The sequence below is a fragment of the Strongylocentrotus purpuratus genome, unplaced genomic scaffold (genome assembly GCF_000002235.5).
Source record: "Strongylocentrotus purpuratus isolate Spur 01 unplaced genomic scaffold, Spur_5.0 spur5_scaffold_5, whole genome shotgun sequence".
Taxonomy (NCBI): Eukaryota; Metazoa; Echinodermata; class Echinoidea; order Camarodonta; family Strongylocentrotidae; genus Strongylocentrotus; species Strongylocentrotus purpuratus.
In genome coordinates this window covers 35,407,639-35,430,399 of record NW_022145611.1, presented here as the reverse complement: position 1 = coordinate 35,430,399, position 22,761 = coordinate 35,407,639, and the positions used below count along the sequence as shown (strand labels likewise).

General features: G+C 36.4%; 1 protein-coding gene across 3 annotated transcripts; it reads right to left on the bottom strand.

Moving 5' to 3' along the window:
- Positions 1–1,733: 1,733 nt before the first annotated feature.
- On the bottom strand, positions 1,734–17,653 carry LOC594205 (serine/arginine-rich splicing factor 6). Of its 3 annotated transcripts, none has more exons than XM_793653.5 (9): positions 17,520–17,653; positions 16,290–16,418; positions 15,481–15,551; positions 15,202–15,279; positions 7,063–7,146; positions 6,042–6,111; positions 4,212–4,285; positions 3,587–3,709; positions 1,734–3,278 (listed from the first exon to the last, which is right to left on the bottom strand). In XM_793653.5, exons 2-9 carry the CDS (start codon positions 16,413–16,415, stop codon positions 2,969–2,971), a joined length of 936 nt encoding a protein of 311 aa, XP_798746.3. In that variant the 5' UTR covers positions 16,416–16,418; positions 17,520–17,653; the 3' UTR covers positions 1,734–2,968. The 3 variants fall into 3 exon arrangements, with proteins under 3 accessions (XP_798746.3, XP_003727843.1, XP_030855309.1); XM_003727795.3 differs by having other exon boundaries at positions 15,229–15,279; XM_030999449.1 differs by lacking the exon at positions 7,063–7,146 and having other exon boundaries at positions 15,229–15,279.
- Between the last annotated feature and the right edge of the window lie 5,108 nt (positions 17,654–22,761).

Here is a 22,761-nt window from a genome sequence, read left to right as displayed (position 1 = left end):
GTTGCCTTTTTCATGTTGGTTATATTACGCACAATCAGCCGGCCCATGTATTGTAATAATTAATTAACGGTCACTGTATTTTTTTTAAAGTGGAGCTGAATTGGTATGATCGTATTGGCTAAATTTATTTTGGGTTCTAAAATTACCTTCTTAGCAATTTTAGGTTCTAAAAGGGCACTAGAAATGTTAAAGATAAGAAAAAGAGCAACAACCATGCACTTTGAAGGTATTTGCGATCTGAAAACCAGACTCGACTATCCCTATAAGTATTTGTGTTTCCTGTAAAGCCCACATTTTCCTGAACATTTTTATAACAAATACTAATTTTGGCAAAATATGTAGTTACGTCTTTGTGTCACTGAACCCTTGATGTGTAGTTTTAGTCGACTAAGGAACAAATTTATATTGTACAGGATGTTGTGGAAAACACAAATAACTACAACTGAGATTCAGAAACATTAACTTACGGCAATTTGTTTACAACACAACCAAATAAAGACTACTCACTATGGCAATCATAAAGTTGCCATTTTGTCCTTTATCAATCACTAGGGCTCATATTCTTTTCAAATCTCAAACTTTCACTGCTTTACTCCTCTAGTTATTGTAGATAATTTGGAATATCTTCGACTTTTGCAATCTTAAAGGAGTTTAAAAGAAAATCCAACCTTGATAGCAATTTACTCTACAGAAAAAGTTTAGAATTTTGAAAGTTGTAATCACTATCCAATATATGTTTTAGTAGTGCCCCAAAGGTAAAAAAGAAAATCAGAAATAAATGAGTTTTGTATGTACACCAACAGAGTTGTTTGGTACTACACTGTACGTCTCTGTCACAATTCACTGAGCAAATTGTTGTCATTTCACATTTCAAAAATTCTAAACTTTCATAATACACTGTACATGTATTGGTCCGATAACTAATATATTTCAAACTTTTGCTATTCTGTTCCTCTATTTTTCTGCTTCCATACCAATAAGTTATTACAGGTGTTGGATTGCCCTTTAATAATAAAGCCACTTATCTTTCATGATTCATACTCTTTCTCATCTCACACAATGCTTAATTAACGAGGCAGTCTTCATAATGCATTCATATTAAAATTGATTTGCTTTTTTCCTGTCAAATATATATTTAAAAAATCACCAGAGATAAGATTGCATGTCGTCAACTTCAATTCAATCTCAGAACAGGTGAATGTTGCAGTTCATCACTATGCAAATACAAGTTTATAAATTTGAATGCATTATGAAAATAGCCTATTCAGTCACCAAGTCCATGTATGATATTCATGGCAAGAAGCATAATGTTATGCATGGCATCTTGATCTACATGTAACCCATGAAATGCCAATTCTTTGAAATTGACAGATTGAACGTGTACACACAAAAAATTAAACAAATTTGAATCAAAACTAATTCAAGTGGCAGCAAGGTACCTTCAATAAATAATTGTCACAAAGGAGAGGGAGAATTAGTAGATGTGTCTGGACCATTGATAGAAGTTTTGAAGTCATTATATTAATAACTATTTTTATTCATTGTTTAGGTTGCCACATCTCAATCAATGAGTACTTGCCATTACTGGAAATACATGTACCAGATTTAACAAAGAAACAGACAGGAGCAGAGATGATGTCTCTTCCATTCACATCAATCACACAGTCATCCAGCACCATGTATTTTCACAAAGAGCTGCTTCTGTACTTTGAAACAAATTGACAAGGTACAAGTTTTTGTCTTCCATTCTTTTAATCCAAGTGAAAAACAAGTTACCATACAAATTCTTGATCTACTAAAATACAATCCTGTTCATAAATCATTATTCAAATATTACTGGAGAACATGACACAAATTATACCTGATGTTAAGTACACACAGAGTACAGATAATGACCTATGACTTGCAAATGTTCTCTCCTGTCATCCTTGAATGTGTAAATGAGATGTTTTGCTCCAGTCTCCACGTGAATATAATCTGTGTCATATCCTGCATATTACATCAACACATTACATGTATAAAAATCTTCAGCATAATTACCCAAATAAAATCATGTACAAGAAAGCTAAAAAAAGACAAATTTGAAGAGGGCAATGTTAACAATTAGCTCTCCAGATCACAAACATTTTAAATTCACCAAAAAGGTATCTTGTCAGAATGAAAGGACACATACAAAAATACACAAATTAGAACTCCACATTAACATTAAAGCAAAAAATAGAATCAAGGAATGCCTAAATATGACTTACAGAACCTTTGAATGACACAGTAAGGGGCTAAGAAGGGAAATGCTGTCTCTGCAGAGAGCGGACTGTTCAGGTTTAGCTTGAAAAGATATAAAGCTCTTTCATAGCAATAGTACTAGAACTCTCCACTCCAAACAAATTTCAAGAATTTCTACAATTTGGAAAGATACAATATACAAAGGGCATCATAAATGTCATGCAGCTGATAATTCGACTCAGTGGTATGTTATCCCTTCTCGAATCTAAGGATGCTGCAAGGCAACCATTAAAATAGTAAAAATATTTAGATTTGTGTTCTTTGTTCAGGTTTGACTTCAAACATGCTGACATAAATGAGTACCAATGTACTGTTGCTTACTCCTGACCTGTTCTAATTATAGTCTTCTGCAGTAAAGAAGTTCAGGCCAAAGCCACCAACTAAAAATTTTAGACTTCTTTAACCAATTTTCTGACAAGTCATCAAAAGGATATTTGGCAGCAATGGTTCAGACAACAGGTTTGACATTGAAGTACAGACCTACCTTTTTATTTTCGACATGTTATAATGAATTATTTAATATGATGTAAAAAGCAATGAGCCAAAGCGTTTTGAACTCCAGTCACTGATATGAATTGTCAATTTACAAAGTTCACAAAGTAAACAACTGTACATCTTTCAAATCTCTGCATTGATAGATAAGACATTTACATTTGGCCAAACCATGACTTCCGTCAAACCCAGTCTAATCATCATCTTGAGGGCTAGGAGATCTGGATCTTGACATTCCCTTGTTGTTCTGCTCAATAGGTGAAGGGCTACGGCTATTCCTGGGTGACTTGCTTCTTGAACAGCTGCGGCTATCACGCTTCATTGGACTGAGAGACCTACTCCTGCTCCTCTTTGGGCTCTTCCTAGGGCTCTTGCTTCGGCTCCTGGACTTGCGAGAGCGGGATCGTGATCGGGACCGGCTGCGGGAGTGGCTTCGGGATCTGCTTCGGGGAGACCTGGAGCGACGGCGAGATCGAGAGCGAGACCTGGAGTGGCTCCTTGACCTTTGAAAAAATGAATAATCATAATATCATTAAAATACAAATTATGAAGCAATTTTCAACACAGAATCCAAGAAATCCCATGTATACTTGGAAAAGAAATGAAGTCATCCTACAAATTTGGTCATAACTCAGAACTAGCGGGTTGAATTTGCAAGGAGAAAAGATGATAAACAATAAGCTGAAATCACAAACTACTTGGGAAACAGAGGGTATAAAACATTAAGATGTCTGGAAACTTTTCCTTCTACTGTTGACAAATGTTCTGACCCATGGGGTGTTCTAAAGAATGATGATCATGAAGATCTTACCTTCTCCTAGATGATGATGAGGGTCTGTCCTCCACCAACTTGATGCGACGTCCGTTGATTTCTGTTCCATCAAGCTTCTCAACTGCATTCTTCATGTCACTGTATGTAGCAAACTCAACAATTCTGTCAATGGACAAGCAAGCAAAGAACGTATTGTCATTCTGTAAATTAAAGCCCTCATTTGCTGATCATTTTACAATAAAATATTTGCTTTTGCTTTTCTATACTTCAAATGGCTGGGCAGGATTTAAAGACGGTTGTTGATTCATGACAAAATTGATTATTAGTGAGCTCCTTTTTGGGGGAGGCTGGTATTACCATGTGGGAAAAAAAATTGCAAAAGGATTTCTTGATACACTCCTGTAGTTCATACCCTAGGCAAATTCAGAGGATGTATTCTTAAAACATATACTTGAGTGGATATAATTTAATTTACCAATGATTTCATTGCTTCTCAAATTTGTGATATTCTACAATTAGTGATTTGATGCGATACAGATGGTTTAAAAAAATTAAATATATAGTTATTCTTTTCTGCAGTCAACATTTGGTGGCTTCTAGGCTATTATGTCAAAATGAAATTCTACCCCATTTCGAACACAATTTGGGCATTCATTGCACTTACCCTTCATTCTTGTGCTGCTTGTGGGCATCAGCAAAGGTGACTTCTCCTGCCTGTCTCATGTAGTCTTTCAAATCCTAGTCAAGTAAAAGAGTGGATGGGTAAATTAGGTATAGCAATAATGATCCACAATTAATTATTGGTCATATTTCACACAGCATCCTGGACAACATGCACAAATTAATATACACTTTCTATTGTCTTTTGTTGGGTTGGGTAATAATCGACATGCACAGCATATGCATCTTATCAAATTATCAAGTCAACAACAAAAACACATCTCTTAGTACTTAAAAGCTTAATGAAAAGGAATATAAACTGGCCGATCCTAGTTGATAGATGTATTGATAAGAGAGAATGTGAGTTTCATTAGTAACAGATGGAGCCAGACGGGGAATATAAGACATCATCTCAGCAGATACGAGTCATCCAGCCATAGTCCGGGCATCAGTAGCATCCTGTTGCCGTCATGCCATCGAAGACCACACCTGTTCTTGTCTGTTCGAAGGGACAACTGGTGAACATATGCATCTTACATATCTACTGCTTCCACTAAATTGATCATAATTTTTACATATGGAACACTACACGCATTAGTGTGCCTTGCAAGAAGTATCAGGAAGTAAACCTTCCCCAAAACATAGCTATTTTTTCTTTCTTAAGATTAGAAAGTCACAGTTGAACAGTTATCATCACCTTTTCTGCTCAATACTTTGGTTCTTTTACAAAAGTATAGTGATAAAGTTCAATTCAATGGCATTCTGTCAGGGAACTACTTTTAGTGAGTCCATACATCACAATGTGGGAGGTCATACACATCTGGACATTCTTGCAAGGCGCACACTTTGTAACAGGGGTAATTCAGTAGCTGCACATAAGACATACTACTATACCTTCTACCACATGTGTCTGGTATTGCTCAACGCGAAACAAGGCCTCTTTATACTAAGCACTGTAATCCAAGCCATAGAGAGGGAAGCGCCACCAGAGAGGGGAGCACCACCAGAGGGGCGGGGCAGCAAGCCAGCCAGCCAGATAGATCGATCACTTGACCACCGGCTGTCAGACCATCTCAACCAGACTTCTATACTTTTATCGCTCTAGGAACCAGCCATAGATGACAGCGGTGGTAAGACAGTGCTCAAAAAGAGCACTGCTTTACGAAATCCCTCCCACTTTTTCCCATTTTTTTTAAATTCCAGATCCAGAACTTGATTAAGAAAATTGATGAGAGCTTTTTTCCTCCTCCAAATAGCCAAAAGCAAGCTTTAAATGCTTGCTAACAGGTGGCCGTCATCTGACTACAGGGGATGGCAGGAGCATGTACATCTCAAAGAGTGTGCAGTGCCAGAATTATGGTAGGCCAAGAGGGAACGTCCCCTAGGGGTTGTGGGGTGCTTCGTCTCGCTCAACCTTTCTCTTTAGAGACACACTTCAGTCAGACCTCGCGAGAGAGCCTGCACCTCACAGCAAAGCTTAGCCCACAGTCATTAGCCAGTAATAAGAACCCTGACATCTCCAAAGTATTAAGAGTGCTGAAGAGAGGATAACATGGTAGCATAATTAAGTTTACATCAATAACTCTTCAATTGAAAAAAAAAGTAATTATTTATTCAAGGATATTTTGTATGTAATGAAATGGAAAATAAAAGCACCCCCACGCTGTTTTCCAAAAGGCTTTAATAGATATAAATAATTATAGTTTGAATTCAAATAAGAAAATTGGACAATGGATACAGAGATTATTACAAAATTAACATGTTACATGTTTGTTGATAGTGAAAATGTGAAAACTTTTTTTTACAATATTCTTTAAGCCCTCTAGGTTCCTACCTGCCAGCTAACTCTGCTGGATAGATTCTCCACAACGATGCGAAATTCAGTCCTGACTGGGGGCCCATATCTGTAAAGAAAACACAAACAAATTATATATTAGTGCCTCATTGCTACTTGGTTGTCAGCAGCAGGACTATGGCAACAAAAGTCTGTTCACTGCTTTTTACTGAATTGAATTGAATTATCATTTTCGTATCAATTTTAGAGAGCATCTCAAACAGCCCTCAACAGAAACAATACACATGAATAAAGAACCTGTCAAATACAATAGCTGTATACAAGCTGCACCTTGTGTCAATGGGGAAAAACAAAATTTACAAGCATGCATACAAGGAAATAAGCAGAAAATCAGTTAAACTGACATGGAATACAAAGCATTCATATACAAAAAAAAAGTGGTGAACCAAGACAAACGGGAGAAAATGGAATATTCAGAATAACCTAAGACACAATGGTGTAATCAATATTTCGCAATTAACATTCAGCCTGGCATTTAAAGAGTATACTAGAAAACACACAAATATGGTTGTGCCTAGATTGAACTAAATAAGAATATCAGTTTGTAAGACATCACCTTGAACACGTATTTAAGGAGGTCATTAATATTGACAAATTATTTTCATGGATTTTTGACGACTTCTGGTCTCTGATGAACATAATCATGAATGACTATACCGAGCGCAATGTGAATTATACATGGCAAAGATGCAATGCTTGAAGTAACAAGGAATATACTATCAGAGCTAAAGCCCACCATCTTTAAACACTGCGCCAACGAGCATCTTAACATGCACTTGCATTAATAGTAGCTATGTAAACAATGAAAAATTTAGTCCAAAGACACATGAATTTAACGTACGATCCATTCCATGATTGTACATTCATCATTTCCAAAACAGAATTACATTCTGCACATAATCATAAACAAGGTGGCTAGATGTGGCTCAGTTGAAGTGTATCTGCAAGTTATCCTTTTTTTTCCTTTCACTTTGGCTAAAAAAAAATAAAAAAATCTTGCCTTTGTGAGCTCCTACTTCCACCCCCACCTCCTCCTCCGTCTCTTCCCCTTCCTCCGCCTCCGCCGCCTCCTTCTCCTCCAAACCTGTGATGTTGGAGTAAAGCATATTCATCCTGTAGATTCTGTACAATTGCAGACCATTATATGTTTATTTGGTGACGAGAAATCGTTTAAGATGTAAGGTTCCCTGCAAGAAAGCTAAATATAATAGAAATAAGGGGGTACTTGACCATTCAAGGCAAGAATTGGCTTTCTCAAGTCACTGTGCAAGATTCATAGCATTAGTACACACAATTTTCCATGAAATGGCATATGCAATTTTGATTGCACTCGAACATGTAAAATCTTCTCAGTTGGGATTATTTAATAGAATTTTGCGGCAAAATAAAACGCATTATAATATATTTAGGGCGTTATTAAACTATTGGATAAGTTGAGAGTTACTAGCAAACAAATATTAAAAAATATATAAGAATTATCTAAGAAATAGAGACTTGAATAGTGCAACATGGCCACAATCACTTTTGTTTCCAGTAGTACAGTAAAGATATGAAAAAAAAGGGGTCAACCTAGAACTAATTGCAACAGAAACGATTCCACTTGCATATAATCTGGAATAGCCATAAAAACAACATACTCAAAGTTGACAAAAATTGAAGTGGTGGATCAGTGCCTAATTTGCATAAATTCAAAATGGCCGCCATGTCAGACCTTGGTAGACACACAAAACCTATTTTAGCCTATATCTCTAGATCTGATACACATAGAAAGCTAAACGTAGTGTCTTTACCAATGTTTTTGGGGTCAAGGAACATGATTATAGCATTATAAGCAGCTTACAATTACTCCTTGACTCTTTATTTGCATAAATTTGCATAAAATTAACCCTTTTTAAAGTCAAAATGGCTGCCATGTTGCATGTTTGAAACTATTTCTCATCTGATAGTCATAGAAAGTTGATTTTAGTGCGCTTTTCCATGTTTAGGGGGTCAAGGAACATAATTATAGCATTATCAGCAGCTTAGAACTACTCCTTGACTCCTAATTTGCATAAATTTGCATATAATTAACCCCTTTTAAATTCTAAATGGCTGCCATTTTTTCATGTTTAAAACTATATCTCTAGATCTGAGACACATAGAAAGCTAAACGTAGTGTCTTTACCAATGTTTTGGGGGTCAAGGAACATGATTATAGCATTATAAGCAGCTTACAATTACTCCTTGACTCTTAATTTGCATAAATTTGCATATAATTAACCCTTTTTAAAGTCAAAATGGCTGCCATGTTGCATGTTTGAAACTATTTCTCATCTGATACTTATAGAAAGTTGATTTTAGTGCCCTTATCCATGTTTAGGGGGTCAAGGAACATAATTATAGCATTATCAGCAGCTTAGAACTACTCCTTGACTCCTAATCTGCATAAATTTGCATATAATTAACCCCTTTTAAATTCTAAATGGCTGCCATTTGTTCATGTTTAGAACTATATCTCTAGATCTGATACACATAGAACGATAAACGAAGTGTCTTTACCAATGTTTTTGGGGTCAAGGAACATGATAACAGCATTATAAGCAGCTTACCACTACTCCTTGACTCCTAATTTGCATAAATTTGCATATAATTAACCCTTTTAAATGTCAAAATGGCTGCCATGTTGCATGTTTAAAACTATTTCTCATCTGATACTTACATGTATAAGAAGTTTATTTTAGTGCCCCTATTCATGTTTAGGGGTCAAGGAACATATGAACAATGATTATATAATTAAGGTGCATGCATGATTTAATATTTTCTTTAGAGTAGCTCACAATATACGTCACGGTGTTGCCAATTTATGTTTGCTTGATTACAACTTCAAACATTCATAATTTTCTTAAATATTTCTTCTTGTATTTTGCTCAAACCTTCACTGATCTGTTTCTTTAATTTGTTTGCTTCTGTTAAAACCAACTTATAATCAGGGTGGAATTCTCCTTAAAGTTTGGTGTTTTAACCATTTTCTTTGGTTAACAAACTTGACTGTACCATTTACTTCAATTCAATTTTGATTATTCGTCAATGTAAAAATATAAAAATAAGCTTCAGTCATAAGGCGTGATGGATTTTAAGCAAAAACATACACAATGATATGAGAATCACTGTGTCATTTCAAGTTGCAAATTCCATATTCCACAGCTTACTAATAGGGTATATTACACAAATGATTTTTTTGAATATCATTACTAATTAAAAAATTGCAGTTATACTGATTTCATAGTTACAATATTACAATAGGCTTACTTAGAATTATTGGATAAATAAAAATTCTATAGTGTAATTGCGAATATTAAAAAACCTAGTAAGCTATATATCATATTTCGCCTAAATGATGAGATTTCAGAATAAACTTTGGAATACTGTTGTTAAGTAAAAACTGCAGCTACACTGAATAGACTATTACAATTTGAATAATATTCAAATAATAAGATCAATAATACTAACAATAACTGTATTTATAGATTAATTAACAATTATTACATTATTGCATTGAACACAGAAAAAAATTGCATTTATTAAGATATTTAAATAACATAAAACATTGAAAATTTAACATTCAGTTAAAAGGCAAGAAAATGGCAAAGAAGCACCAGAACTCTGAATAATCTGACTCATAGCTAATGTCTATTATTGAGAACATTTACTTGGTGTCTTACCCAAGTCCTTATGGTAATATAACTTGATGATAGAATTATTAGCAAATTAAACTATCACCGAATCTACATTATATTTACAAATGGTTTGCATATAATGTATAAATAGTTACATATTTACATATATTTGCATAATTGCATACAATTTATATTATTAGGTTCATTAAACTTAAATAGGTTTCCACAGAGCGTAATTAATTCTTTATTTTTTTGTTCTGAGAATTTTTTTTTTTTTAATGGAACTGAGCAGATTCCCTGTTTCTATGGTTAAGGAACCGTTAGTATTGGGACCTCCATACCCAGTTGCCATAAACTAGGATAAGATCACATAAATTACTATAAGATAAACATCATTTCTGAGAAAAATAGTTATCGTTCTACTTTTCCTGCTGTTTTACCGGGGTTCTTTTTCAAATATCATCAACATTCCAAAACTTTGTTTTAAACTTAAGCAAAATGACAAGGCTCACCTGGTGTTCAGAAAATTAGAATGGTTCTTAACAGTTTGCTAGGAATGCTTTCTGATTAAAATAAGGACCTATGCATTTATACCAAATACAACTTGATGACACTAATTTGCAAAGTAGAAAGAAAATCATGAGAACAAATGAGCATCCATATTAGAATATGATGCATTTATCAATCATTGGATGTAAGGTGCAAATGTTTATGTTTGATTATCTGGCAACCTGTGGATAAAGATAAGAATTAGAAGTTGTGCTTCTTAATGTCTCAACCATTTTGCAAAAGTATCTACCATTTACATTTATATTTCTTCCAAGAAAAGTGCTGCTTCAAGGCCTTGAAGATTGCGCACTGTGTGTGTATGTGAGGAGCCTATGTGAGCCTGCTGGCCAGGATCCTTGTGCATATATGTACAGGGTGCGAGTAAAATCTTTTAATCCCGTGGGGGCAGTTAGGGGTGCTTCTTTCCCAGTGAGGACTTAAATGCCTCAAGGGAGAGTGAGCAGGCTGGATCTATTGGAAGGTTGTTCCAGTCCTTGGTAGTTCTGGGGAAGAAGGAGCTGATGTAGGCTTGGCTAGTACACAGTGTCGCTCTGAAGCGGGATCCGTGACCTCTTGTTACAGATGTTGCTGCCTTAGGGTTTTGTTGCCATTCAACGTCAACAAGACCAAAGCGGATGCGATACAGCATTGCAAGACGGCTTTGCAGACGTCTTCTAACTAGCGAGGGCCATTTTAGTTTGTTCGTCATAGATGTAACACTGCTGGTACGATCGTAGTCGCCAAAGACGTACCGCGCACTCCTGCGTTGAACAATTTCGACCTTTGTTGATGTTTCTTTGGGTGTGTGGATCCCACGCTGTTGCAGCATACTCCACTATGGGTCTAGTGTATGTGACATACGTAGCCTCCTTGATCTTTTGGTTGCAGTGTCGAAAGTTACGGCGCAGGAAGGCACATACAGAGTTTGCTTTCTTGACTTCGGCATCTACATGGGCATTGAATTTCAGCTTCTGATCAATGTGGACCCCGAGGTACTTGGCTGAGTTGACCTGCTCCAGCTGATGACCATGGATGGTGTATAAGCCAAGGAGTGGCTTCTTCTTGTTGGTCACTCGCAAGACCTGGCACTTGGAGGGATGGAATTCCATCTTCCACGTCTTCTCCCAGTCCTGGAGCCTGTCTAGATGTTCTTGCAGTTTGTCACAGTCCTGGGTCGATCTGATTGGTTTGTAGAGCAGACAGTCGTCAGCATAAAGGCGTGTGGTTGAATGCCTAATGCAATCTTGTAGGTCATTGATGTAGATCAAAAATAACAATGGACCCAGGACGCTACCCTGGGGTACGCCATATGTGACTTTGGCTTCAGAGCTGATTCCTCCAGTATGACTTGTTGGGTACGGCCAGTCAGGAAGTTCTCGATCCACTGAAGAGTAATAGGCCGTGTATACCACAATGTTTGGCTTTGAGAAGGAGTCGTTTGAGAGAGACCTTGTCAAAGGCCTTAGCAAAGTCTAGTAGGATTACATCATACTGACCCTTGTCTTCCAGTCCTCTAGCAAGGTCGTGGATGGTGAGGATCAGTTGTGTCTCACAAGAACGGCGCTTCCGAAAGCCATGCTGATTGTCAGATAGAATGTCATGATGTATGAGGTGGTGGATAACTGCACAGTGAACAACATGCTCACACAGCTTGCATAAGATCGCAGTCAGTGAAATCGGCCTGTAGTTAACCGGGGATGACTAATTGCAGCCCTTCTGGTAGATGGGAACTACAAGTGCCTTCTTCCACATTGATGGAACGCATCCTTGATGAAGGGAGGCTTGGAAAAGCAGGGTGATCGCAGGGGAGATCTAATCGGCGGTTTCCTTCAACATTCTGGCAGAGATTCCGTCTGGCCCTGTTGCTGTTTCTCGACAAAATGAAAATTGTTTTTGCAACCACTGGATTATTTATTTGGAATGGACCAGTTATCTGCCAGAGCACAACAATTGTGTTGGATTCAAAGAATAAAAGAAGCCGATAAACAAGGATGGTTTCAAATTCTTCAATTTTATCTTTAAAAGAACGGTGGTTTGTTCCTGTTTAACTGTAACTATGGTTATAAAATGTTAGACAAAAACATTCCTAAGTTCTAACGAGCTATTTTCCTTGACCCCTAAACATGAATAAGGGCACCAAAATTAACGTTCTATAAGTATCGGATGAGAAATAGTTTTAAACATGCAACATATCGCAGCCAATTTGACCTTTTAAAAAAAGGGTTAATTATTTTTATACAAATTAAGAGTCAAGGAGTAGTTCTAACCTGCTGATAATGCTATAATCATGTTTCTTGACCCCCTAAACATCAGTAAAGACACTTCGTTTAGCTTTCTATGTGTATCAGATCTAGAGATATAGTTTTAAACATGAAAAAATGGTAGCCATTTAGAATTTAAAAGGGGTTAATTATATGCAAATTTATGCAAATTAAGAGTCAAGGAGTAGTTATAAGCTGCTGATAATGCTATAATCATGTTCCTTGACCCCTTAAACATGGATAAGGGCACTAAAATCAACTTTCTATAAGTATCAGATGAGAAATAGTTTTAAACATGAAAAAATGGTAGCCATTTAGAATTTAAAAGGGGTTAATTATATGCAAATTTATGCAAATTAAGAGTCAAGGAGTAGTTCTAAGCTGCTGATAATGCTATAACTATGTTCCTTGACCCCTTAAACATGGATAAGGGCACTAAAATCAACTTTCTATAAGTATCAGATGAGAAATAGTTTTAAACATGAAAAAATGGTAGCCATTTAGAATTTAAAAGGGGTTAATTATATGCAAATTTATGCAAATTAAGAGTCAAGGAGTAGTTCTAAGCTGCTGATAATGCTATAACTATGTTCCTTGACCCCTTAAACATGGATAAGGGCACTAAAATCAACTTTCTATAAGTATCAGATGAGAAATAGTTTTAAACATGAAAAAATGGTAGCCATTTAGAATTTAAAAGGGGTTAATTATATGCAAATTTATGCAAATTAAGAGTCAAGGAGTAGTTATAAGCTGCTGATAATGCTATAATCTTGTTCCTTGACCCCTTAAACATGGATAAGGGCACTAAAATCAACTTTCTATAAGTATCAGATGAGAAATAGTTTTAAACATGAAAAAATGGTAGCCATTTAGAATTTAAAAGGGGTTAATTATATGCAAATTTATGCAAATTAAGAGTCAAGGAGTAGTTATAAGCTGCTGATAATGCTATAATCATGTTCCTTGACCTCCTCAACATGGATAAGGGCACTATAATCAACTTTCTATAAGTATTTGATGAGAAATAGTTTTAAACATGCAACATGGCAGCCATTTTGACTTTAAAAAGGGTTAATTATATGCAAATTTATGCAAATTAAGAGTCAAGGAGTAGTTATAAGCTGCTGATAATGCTATAATCATGTTCCTTGACCTCCTCAACATGGATAAGGGCACTATAATCAACTTTCTATAAGTATTTGATGAGAAATAGTTATAAACATGCAACATGGCAGCCATTTTGACTTTAAAAAGGGTTAATTTTATGCAAATTTATGCAAATTAAGAGTCAAGGAGTAGTTGTAAGCTGCTGATAATGCTATAATCATGTTCCTTGACCCCTTAAACATGGATAAGGGCACTAAAATCAACTTTCTATAAGTATCAGATGAGAAATAGTTTTAAACATGCAACATGGCAGCCATTTTGACTGTAAAAAGGGTTATTTATATGCATATTTATGCAAATTAAGAGTCAAGGAGTAGTTCTAAGCTGCTGATAATGCTATAATTATGTTCCTTGACCCCCTAAACATGGATAAGGGCACTAAAATCAACTTTCTATAAGTATCAGATGAGAAATAGTTTTAAACATGCAACATGGCAGCCATTTTGACTTTAAAAAGGGTTAATTATATGCAAATTTATGCAAATTAAGAGTCAAGAAGTAGTTGTTAGCTGCTGATAATGCTATTATCATGTTTCTTGATCCCCCAAGCATGGGTAAAGACACTTTGTTTAGCTTTCTATGTGTATCAGATCTAGAGATATAGGCTAAAATAGGTTTTGTGTGTCTACCAGGGTCTGACATGGCGGCCATTTTGAATTTATGCAAATTAGGCACTGATCCACCACTTCAATTTTTGTCAACTTTGAGTATGTTGTTTTTATGGCTATTCCAGATTATATGCAAGTGGAATCATTTCTGTTGCAATTAGTTCTAGGTTTTTTCATATTTTGACTGTACTACAGAGAGAAGTGAATTTCATTAAAAGAATGTTTGATCTAGAGTTGACTGAATAAATCAATTGAAACACTTACAGGAAGCCAAAGAGGTTGAGCTATTTGATCCATGACCGCATATCTTGCTTTTCCTAACAGCACTTTGCGCCACTGAGACTTCAACCATTATATTCAATTACATTGGAATTTACAATAAATTCTTTAATTCTTAGAGGTACGCTATCATTTGCATATATATTGCCTTACACATGGGGGAAGCAATGTAAAATGTCTGACAAGATGTTTCTAACTGAAATTAACCAAATCAAAATATTTAACTAAATTTTTTTTCCCACATGGCTATCTTTATTTACTCATCATTTTTTTCTAGATATTGTTGTAAAAATGTCATCTAACATAGTGTCTTCACCTGTCTTTTACCTTTAACAACAAGAAGTGTACTAATAATAGCTAAATAATTAAATTTAATAAAGGCTTAGTCAATGCAGGTTTGACTTTGAGATCACAAACTAAATGTGTTAATTGACTCTCTGAGGTGCAGTTTTTTTTTAACTTAATGATTATTTTAACCCCTCAAGGCAAATATTGCGCACCTTAATTTAATTCTGATGAAGACCCATTTAAGATCTGTGTTTCGACTTAAAAAAATAAAATATAAAATTGAAGAGCGAAGGCAAGGCAAGAAGACAGCAAGCATAAGAATACTCACTTGTCTCCCCTTCTTCGGTATCCATACCTGTATTCATCACGACCTCTGGCTGGTCCTCTCGCATGTTCAATAATCACCCTGCAAAGAGCAAAAATTAAAAAAATTAAATACTTGGGCAGTTCTGTATACTTGTTATATATGTAATACACATCATTGAAGTATAGATTTATATACTGAAAGAGCTTATTTTACAATGTTGTTTTTTTGTTGCATAAAATATGGCCCTATAGAAACATGAAGAGCAAAACAAAGATCAATTCTATGTGATGGATTTCATACCTTTCGCCAACTAGTTCTTTGCCATTCAGTTCATACACAGCATCATCAGCATCTCTGTAGTCTTCAAATTCCTGCGAATGAAATAAAGGACAGATAAACTCATCTCACTTTCTTTTACTGAATTCATGAACCCTTTACATGCTACAGACAGCAATCCCTCCCTCAGAATTGTTTGGACTAAAAATGACTACTTCTTTCTTCTGAAACAAACAACCGGAAGACTTATTGTACCCAATCAAAAATCAGAGAGAGAAAAAAAACACTCAAAATTTGAAGAGAATTTCAAAACTTTGTAAATATGTCTTAGTAGGAGGAGCTACATGTACTTAAGAATCAAGTCAACCATATGTGAACTTTGGCGGGACCGAGATGACTTGTGTTTAATTTGTAAGATTTACATTTCAACGTTTTCCAAGTGCATGTTTTAAAGTATGAAGTGTTTATTGCTTGATTTACAAGTCAGTGTTCTGTTCTTTCAAGTTTTATTTCTTTCATTACTATCATTTATAAATTTTTAAGTTTGTTTTGTCAAGTCGATTTTTGTGTATTTTCCCCGATCTTTTTTTATATCAGAGAAGGGAAGAGAATTTGAAACAAGAAAGGAATAATTTTCATTAAGGGTCCTGAAGGAACAAAAGAGTAACATCATATGTCGTCCAGAAAGAAAAAAAATATATGAAAACAATTGTAAAAGCATTTCCTATTTATCAAAATAATCAACTTAATGATCCTATAATTATTATTCTTCTTTTAATAAGTCATACTAATAAGTGTTGAAAAAATTACTGGTACTAAAGTGCTATACTCACCACAAACCCAAAGCCATTTTTTAGATTGATCTCACGTATTCTACCAAAACCTCTGAAAAACCTTTCCACATCTCTCTCTCGAGCTTGGTAGCTCAACCTTCCAACATAGACTCTTCCACTTGACATTATCTAGAAGGGCAAAGGAAATCATGAAAGCGAGGTTAACTGGATAGCACACACAATTTATATATTGCATTGACCAAAAATAAAATGAACACATCAGCAAGATCAGTTTATTGCTTATCTAAAATCTAAGATCTTAATAAATCTAAACATCCTAATATTGTGATTTATATCATCCCCCTTCACAGAAAAAAGACCATAATTCAGTTGTAAATTTTTTTTTAATAATGTCTAGCAATGACACTCCACTGTCTGCAAAAATTAAAGTGGCGCTAGTGTACTTTCGTATCCATTTTTGACCCAATAAACTCTGGCTTTCGCTAACTGAACACACGCGCGCGTCTGCACCCCAACATCAATTGTAGATCTATATCCAACTTTTAAATCATGACCTTTATTTGGACATTTGATGAATATTTACTTCATTTGGCGTAGACCTATGTTTTAGTTGGGTATCTCCACGCTGGAGTTACGGGTCAAAGACTTCTGAACTAGCGCCCTCATTTGTTTAAAACACTAGCAGAAAAATAGGAAGGAGAAACTGAATTATACTAGTCTCAGTTTGAATTGAATCATTTTAGTGCTAAATCAATGGATACTTTTCTACAATGAAGGCCTAGACCTATGGCCAAACGCAAAAGAGACAGCTGTATTTTTGTTCAGCGTCCGGACAGGTAGTACCCCCCCCCCCCCCCCCCCTTTCAAAATTCAAGCTTCATCACATCACACAAAAAACAATTGTTAGCGTTTACGTTTGCCGTTGGATTTCACTGAAAATATGTTAAATAACACACACCAGAATGTACATTTTTCATTAATAATATTGTCTAATACTTATGTTAGAGATTCATGAAATAAAACATGCAAACTTGTTTAAATATACTGTTGGGACTGGTGTCAATCCGAGCCAAAAAACAAAATCTAGCGGAACGCAACTAGTACACGCGCACGTTCATACTCGTTCATTCTCATCACACTCACACTCAGCAGTCGTAAAAACTTCGATTTTTACATAACATCAGATTGAAAAACGGTTAATCGATGAGTGAAATACTTCTTAAAACAAAATTACATGAAATGAGATGTGATTTACATGTTAAGACTTACAAATAGAGGAACAGAACACGGTGTAAACTCTCCTCTCTCAGACTCACGTAGATTAAACTCGTCACAAAATGGCGGAACACACGCGGTAAGCTTTTTCCGCTTGGTACGATCCTTTTTCGATTGGAACGCGAACTGAAAAGCGGTTTGCGCATGCGTAGAAAAAGAACTAAGAAAACATGTACGTACACACGTGGGACGCGCCGGTAAATCCACAGTCGTGGATCATGCAGGGCTGGGGGGGGGGGGGGGGGGTAATCGGCCGCCGCCTCCTTCAGTGGCCAAGAAGGTAAACAGGAACAAGAGGGAAAAGAGAGGGGGACAGAAAGAGAAAAGTGATACAAAACAGGAACAGGAGAGGGAGAAAAGAGAAGAGAGACTGTTTGATTTGATTTTTGTAAATTTGATATTTTTTAATTATTATGATGTAACATGAACTCTAAGATTAAAATGACATAATAAAATGAAGATTTTTTTTCAAATGTTAATGATAAATGACAATGACATATGATGTCCCGTATAAGCTATAAAAAAAGCTTATTTACAATTCTTCTTTTACACGTACGTTAAAAAAAAGAGAGATAATAATGATAATAACAATAATAATTCGTTCTTTAATATCGCATTTCAGGACCGCAGGCCCTCTCGATGAGATAGACAGAGATAGAGGGTGGAGAGAGAGAGAGAGAGAGAGAGGGGATGGAGTTTTTAGGGAGAGAGGGGGAGAGAGAGAGTTGGAAGACTAGTAAGAGAGCGAGAGACAGAGAATTTTAGTACTTATGAAGTTATTGCGATGCGGGAGACTGGCCAATGTCAAATGAAAAGTAGGCTAAGTGAGATAAAATTGGCATCCAATTTCTTCCATTTTTAAAAAAAATCTGTGCTAATGACATTTTTTTAATTAAAAAGAAAATTTGTGCTGAGTCATCACGTTTTTAAAGATTTTTCTGAAATAATTTTAATAAACCGAGGTCCGATTGCCTCAACAGTGAACTTGAGGATTACGCCATATTACATGTATGATGTATATATGTCACGCGAGGACGGGCCGGCGAACCCGGGGTGGGGGGACGGGGGCAAGCACGTAGCCAGAGTTTGATGTTTGGGGGGCACATAGATGTAATCGATTGAGGTAAAAAAAAAAAAGGGGTCTAAAAAAGTTCAACCGATCTTGGAAAAAAAAATTGGGGGCACGTGCCCAACCCCCCCCCCACGCCCCCCCCCCCCTCCCCGTGGCTACGTGCCTGGACGGGGGACACGCCCCCTCAATTTTTTGAAAAAGTGCCTCCTAAAAGGTATAGAAAATACTGACTAAAGACTGCAAAACACTTTTAGGCTCTGGAGGGCCCAAGAGTGCAGCGTTTATATTAGACAAATAAAAATGCAAAAATCTTCTCGCTCGGTATTTACGCCCTCTCGCACAATAGCCTTCAAAAGTAAATATTGTAAAAAAAAGTGAAGTGTGAAAAAAGTATATATTGCTTGTTTTTATACTATAGTTTTGCTACAAATCTTCTAAAACCTGTGAAGGGTTAGTTAGTTCACTAGGCTCCCTTGCACTGGCGTACTAATGGGGGGGGGGGCTTGGGGCCCCTCCCCCAATAAAATTGAAACATGGTTTATTTCTAGTTCGATACCGGTGATTTAATAATGTTGCTGAAATGGCCAGATTTTTCCTTGAGCTTCCGGGGGCGCTGCACCCTGGACCACACCAAGGGCTTAGACTGGCCCCTGGTTGCTCATCTGATCGTAATGTAATGCCTAAAGCTCTGTCCCCTGGACCCTACTCCAATTAGTGACCTGCATGTCAGTGTCACAAATAAGGTACAAAATACGCTCATCTTACCGAAATCAAATATCTAAAACCCCTGAGCTTCCGGGGGCTCCACCCCTGGACCCCACCAGGGGCCGTAAGGCGGGCCGCGGGGCCTGCATGTAACATGTAAGAAATCGCCGCCCCTGCGCGAGGATATAATCTCTATAACATAATAAACTGTGAGTTATACTTTATATATTAATTTTGAGGCTAAACTTATTTGAAAAGGTAAAAAATTAAGCGATTAAAGACGTTATCGGGTCATTAAAACGCTGAATAATTATGCATTTCCCCCAACCCCCCCCCCCCCTTTTTTTTTTTTTTACATTGAGCATCATCACTTTCTACACTTTGATAGAGAGTGTACATAGCTACATACAACATAATATGCTATTTTGGGAATGCAACTCAAAAAGATAAGATGAAGTAGACAGTACGAGGAGAGTAGCACAACGGATAATTGGCAGTAGCGTACACGAAGTATCCACACTGTATGAAGAAAGAGTAGTTGCTAAAGTCAAACGAATCATGAACGACCCCACCCACCCGCTTCACACCAATTACAATTACAATAGGTCAGGCTTTCGTTTGTGTGTGCCCAGGTCAGCACGAGTGAGAACTCGGCAATCATTCATCCAAACTCCATCCATAATTATGTACAACGGAATGTCTCGAAGACCCAGTGTTGTACTTCAATATTATTATTTAATCTAATTAATAATTCCCAAATTGGTTTAAGACGCAAATACATGTATGGATACCAAACCTCCTCAGTATATTTATATTTATCTCACCTGTTAATTCGTTTGATCACCTGACACCTCCTCTTGCTCTGCTTCAATTACTATGTTAACTATTGTTCTGAATTAGTGTTTATAAAACAACATTTGATCCTCTGTTAATTTGTGCTTAATCATAATTTATGTTAAACATTGTTTATTTACTGTTAATGTCTACATTTTTGTAAATTCATTAGTAAATGTTAATCTGTAATGTTACACCTGTGAAAATCAAATATCCAGAAATGGACAATTAATACTAAATTGATTGAATTGATTGATACGCAATTTGACACAATTAAGTTGACAAATTCCCCACATTCATATTGGGGTTGGTGATTGAACCCCATGCATGTAAAAGCACGTGATATCAGAACGTGTATCAGGGGCGGACCCCGGAATTTCTTCCCGGGGGGCACACGGGGGGTAAGAGGACACACACACATATATATATATATATATATATATATATATATATATATATATATATATATATATATATATATATATATATGTATATATATATATATATATATATATATATTGGTACTCACCTAAAGCCCATTAAGCATATGTATCTATTCACTTCCTTTACCATGTTTTCGTAACTTTATATACCGATTAATCTGTATGATTTTAGAAATTCTTGTCAGTACGCTATTACATGCTCTCATATTTTATTCTTTGCTCAGTTTTATACTTCATGGTTACAGTTTACCTACTAGATATTTTATGCAATAGTTTTTAAGCCAGACTTAATTCCTCATGTTAATGCTCAGTATCATGTCATGACCTAGTGTCATCATACATATTAATATTAATTCCTCCTTGTGCTTTGTTTTTGTTAGCTGGTTTGTTTATGAAATGTTTTACAAATACATTTTAATTACCTTCATGCTATATTTTGCAGGTCTTCTGGGTGCACCAGTTGGTCGGGAAGAGGGACCATCATGGTTACAGTGATTTAGTTTGCTTTCCTCTTCCCCGGCAGCCAACTGATGCACTCAGCGGACCTCCAGGAAAATTTTGCATTTGTAATTAATGTTATTATTATTATTAATGTTAGTTTACCTGTATTTACATTGTTATATTTTTGTGTGAATTGCCGAATAAAAAATAAATAATAAATCATTTTTTTTTTAAAATCGCAACGACTCAGCCATGAGAGGGTTTTTTTTTCTCGTTTCTTCCACGCCAATTCAAAGAGAATATATCTCAGTAAGAAGATGTTGAGTTGTCGGCCTATTATTAGTTTTACGTTTCACATATACACTGTTGCTCATAAAGTTGGAATATTTTTTTTAAAACCCAAATTTATGAAATTATTTTGCCACTGAACCATAACTGTAAGCAGCGGGGGCTAGGGTAGGGGACAGTTCCCAACAAAAAAAACTCTATAATTCATTGAATTTCTCCCCGGTCCCCCCCCCCCCCAAAAAAAAAAAATCTTCTGTGTGCCCATGCCTTGAGCCATAATGCATGGCCGTACAGAGGATTTTTTTTTAATGTTGGGGGCCGGGGTGAAAGGCAAAGAATTATTCAATTTATTGCATTTTCTTTTTTTTTTGGGGGGGGGAACTGCCCCCTACACTAGCCCCCGCTGTACACAGTCATGGTTCAGTGGCAAAGCAATGGCCTCGTAACTGTGAGGCCCCAGGATCAAAACAGTGTCGATGTGCTATATTAGTGCCCTTTTGTGGGGCATTAACAGTGGCGGATCCAGAGGGCCCGGGGGGGGGGGGGGGGGGGGGTGCAAATTTTCAAATTTTTGAGGACCAAAAAAAAAAGTGCTCACTACCCCCCCCCCCTCCCCCCCCCCCCCTCCCCCCCCCCCCCCCCCAACTGAGCAAATTTTCGGCCGGCGTGATTTTCAAATTTTCGGGAGCAAAAAAAAAAAGTTGGGCCCCCTCCCCTAAGAAATCCTGGATCCGCGCCTGGGGCACTAATGCTCATTACTCTCATTTATGACTTGAGGGCGTAGGTCCCCCAGTTGATAAGCATAGTACCATACATATCCTTTAGCAGTCACTCAAAACAAACACTGGCAAATAATTATTCAATAAAATATGAGAATGTATACTACTCTAGATCTATTAGGAATAAATCATTGTCAAAATAATTCCATAAATTGGGGTAAAAAAAAATAAATCCAACTTTATGAGCAACAGTGTATTTTGTATAGGGCTTAGATGCAACAACAGCATATTGGTTTAGGTCAGGATGTAATATTCCAAAATGGGCCATGCAAGAATTAATGTAAGACCTACATGAAATTGCAAATGATGATGATGAACAGCATTTGTATGGCGTCATACATCTGTTTAAAAAACAATAAAAGGCGCGAGCTCCTTCAATACAATTAGCATTTAAATGTCTGAAGGAAGATGTGAGTTTTGAGTGAAGCTTTGTAATGGTCTCTAATGATGACTCCGCCCGTTATTTTTTTGTCAGAGAATTTGGGAGTGAAAACGACAAGGCAAAGGCAACTAATATTTGATGGCGCTTTTCTCTTTCCTAAACAGAAAATTATTGGGATATCATAATACTCTTCCCCCACAAAATCTTAATTCTGCACCTGCTTTTGAGTGCTCAGAAATGTATAAATCGGGACAGCAAGATATCTCCTCCTGCAGACTGTCCTCCTGAAAAG

Bases quoted from the DNA above. Each gene is read 5' to 3' on its own strand.
- LOC594205 (XM_793653.5), bottom strand. From the start codon at position 16,415: ATGTCAAGTGGAAGAGTCTATGTTGGAAGGTTGAGCTACCAAGCTCGA. The intron at 15,280-15,480 runs GTATGAAATCCA...TGCTCTTTGCAG, and splicing joins AAAGAACTAGTTGGCGAAAG to GGTGATTATTGAACATGCGA. The intron at 3,710-4,211 runs GTAAGTGCAATG...GTCCATTGACAG, and splicing joins AAGCAGCACAAGAATGAAGG to AATTGTTGAGTTTGCTACAT.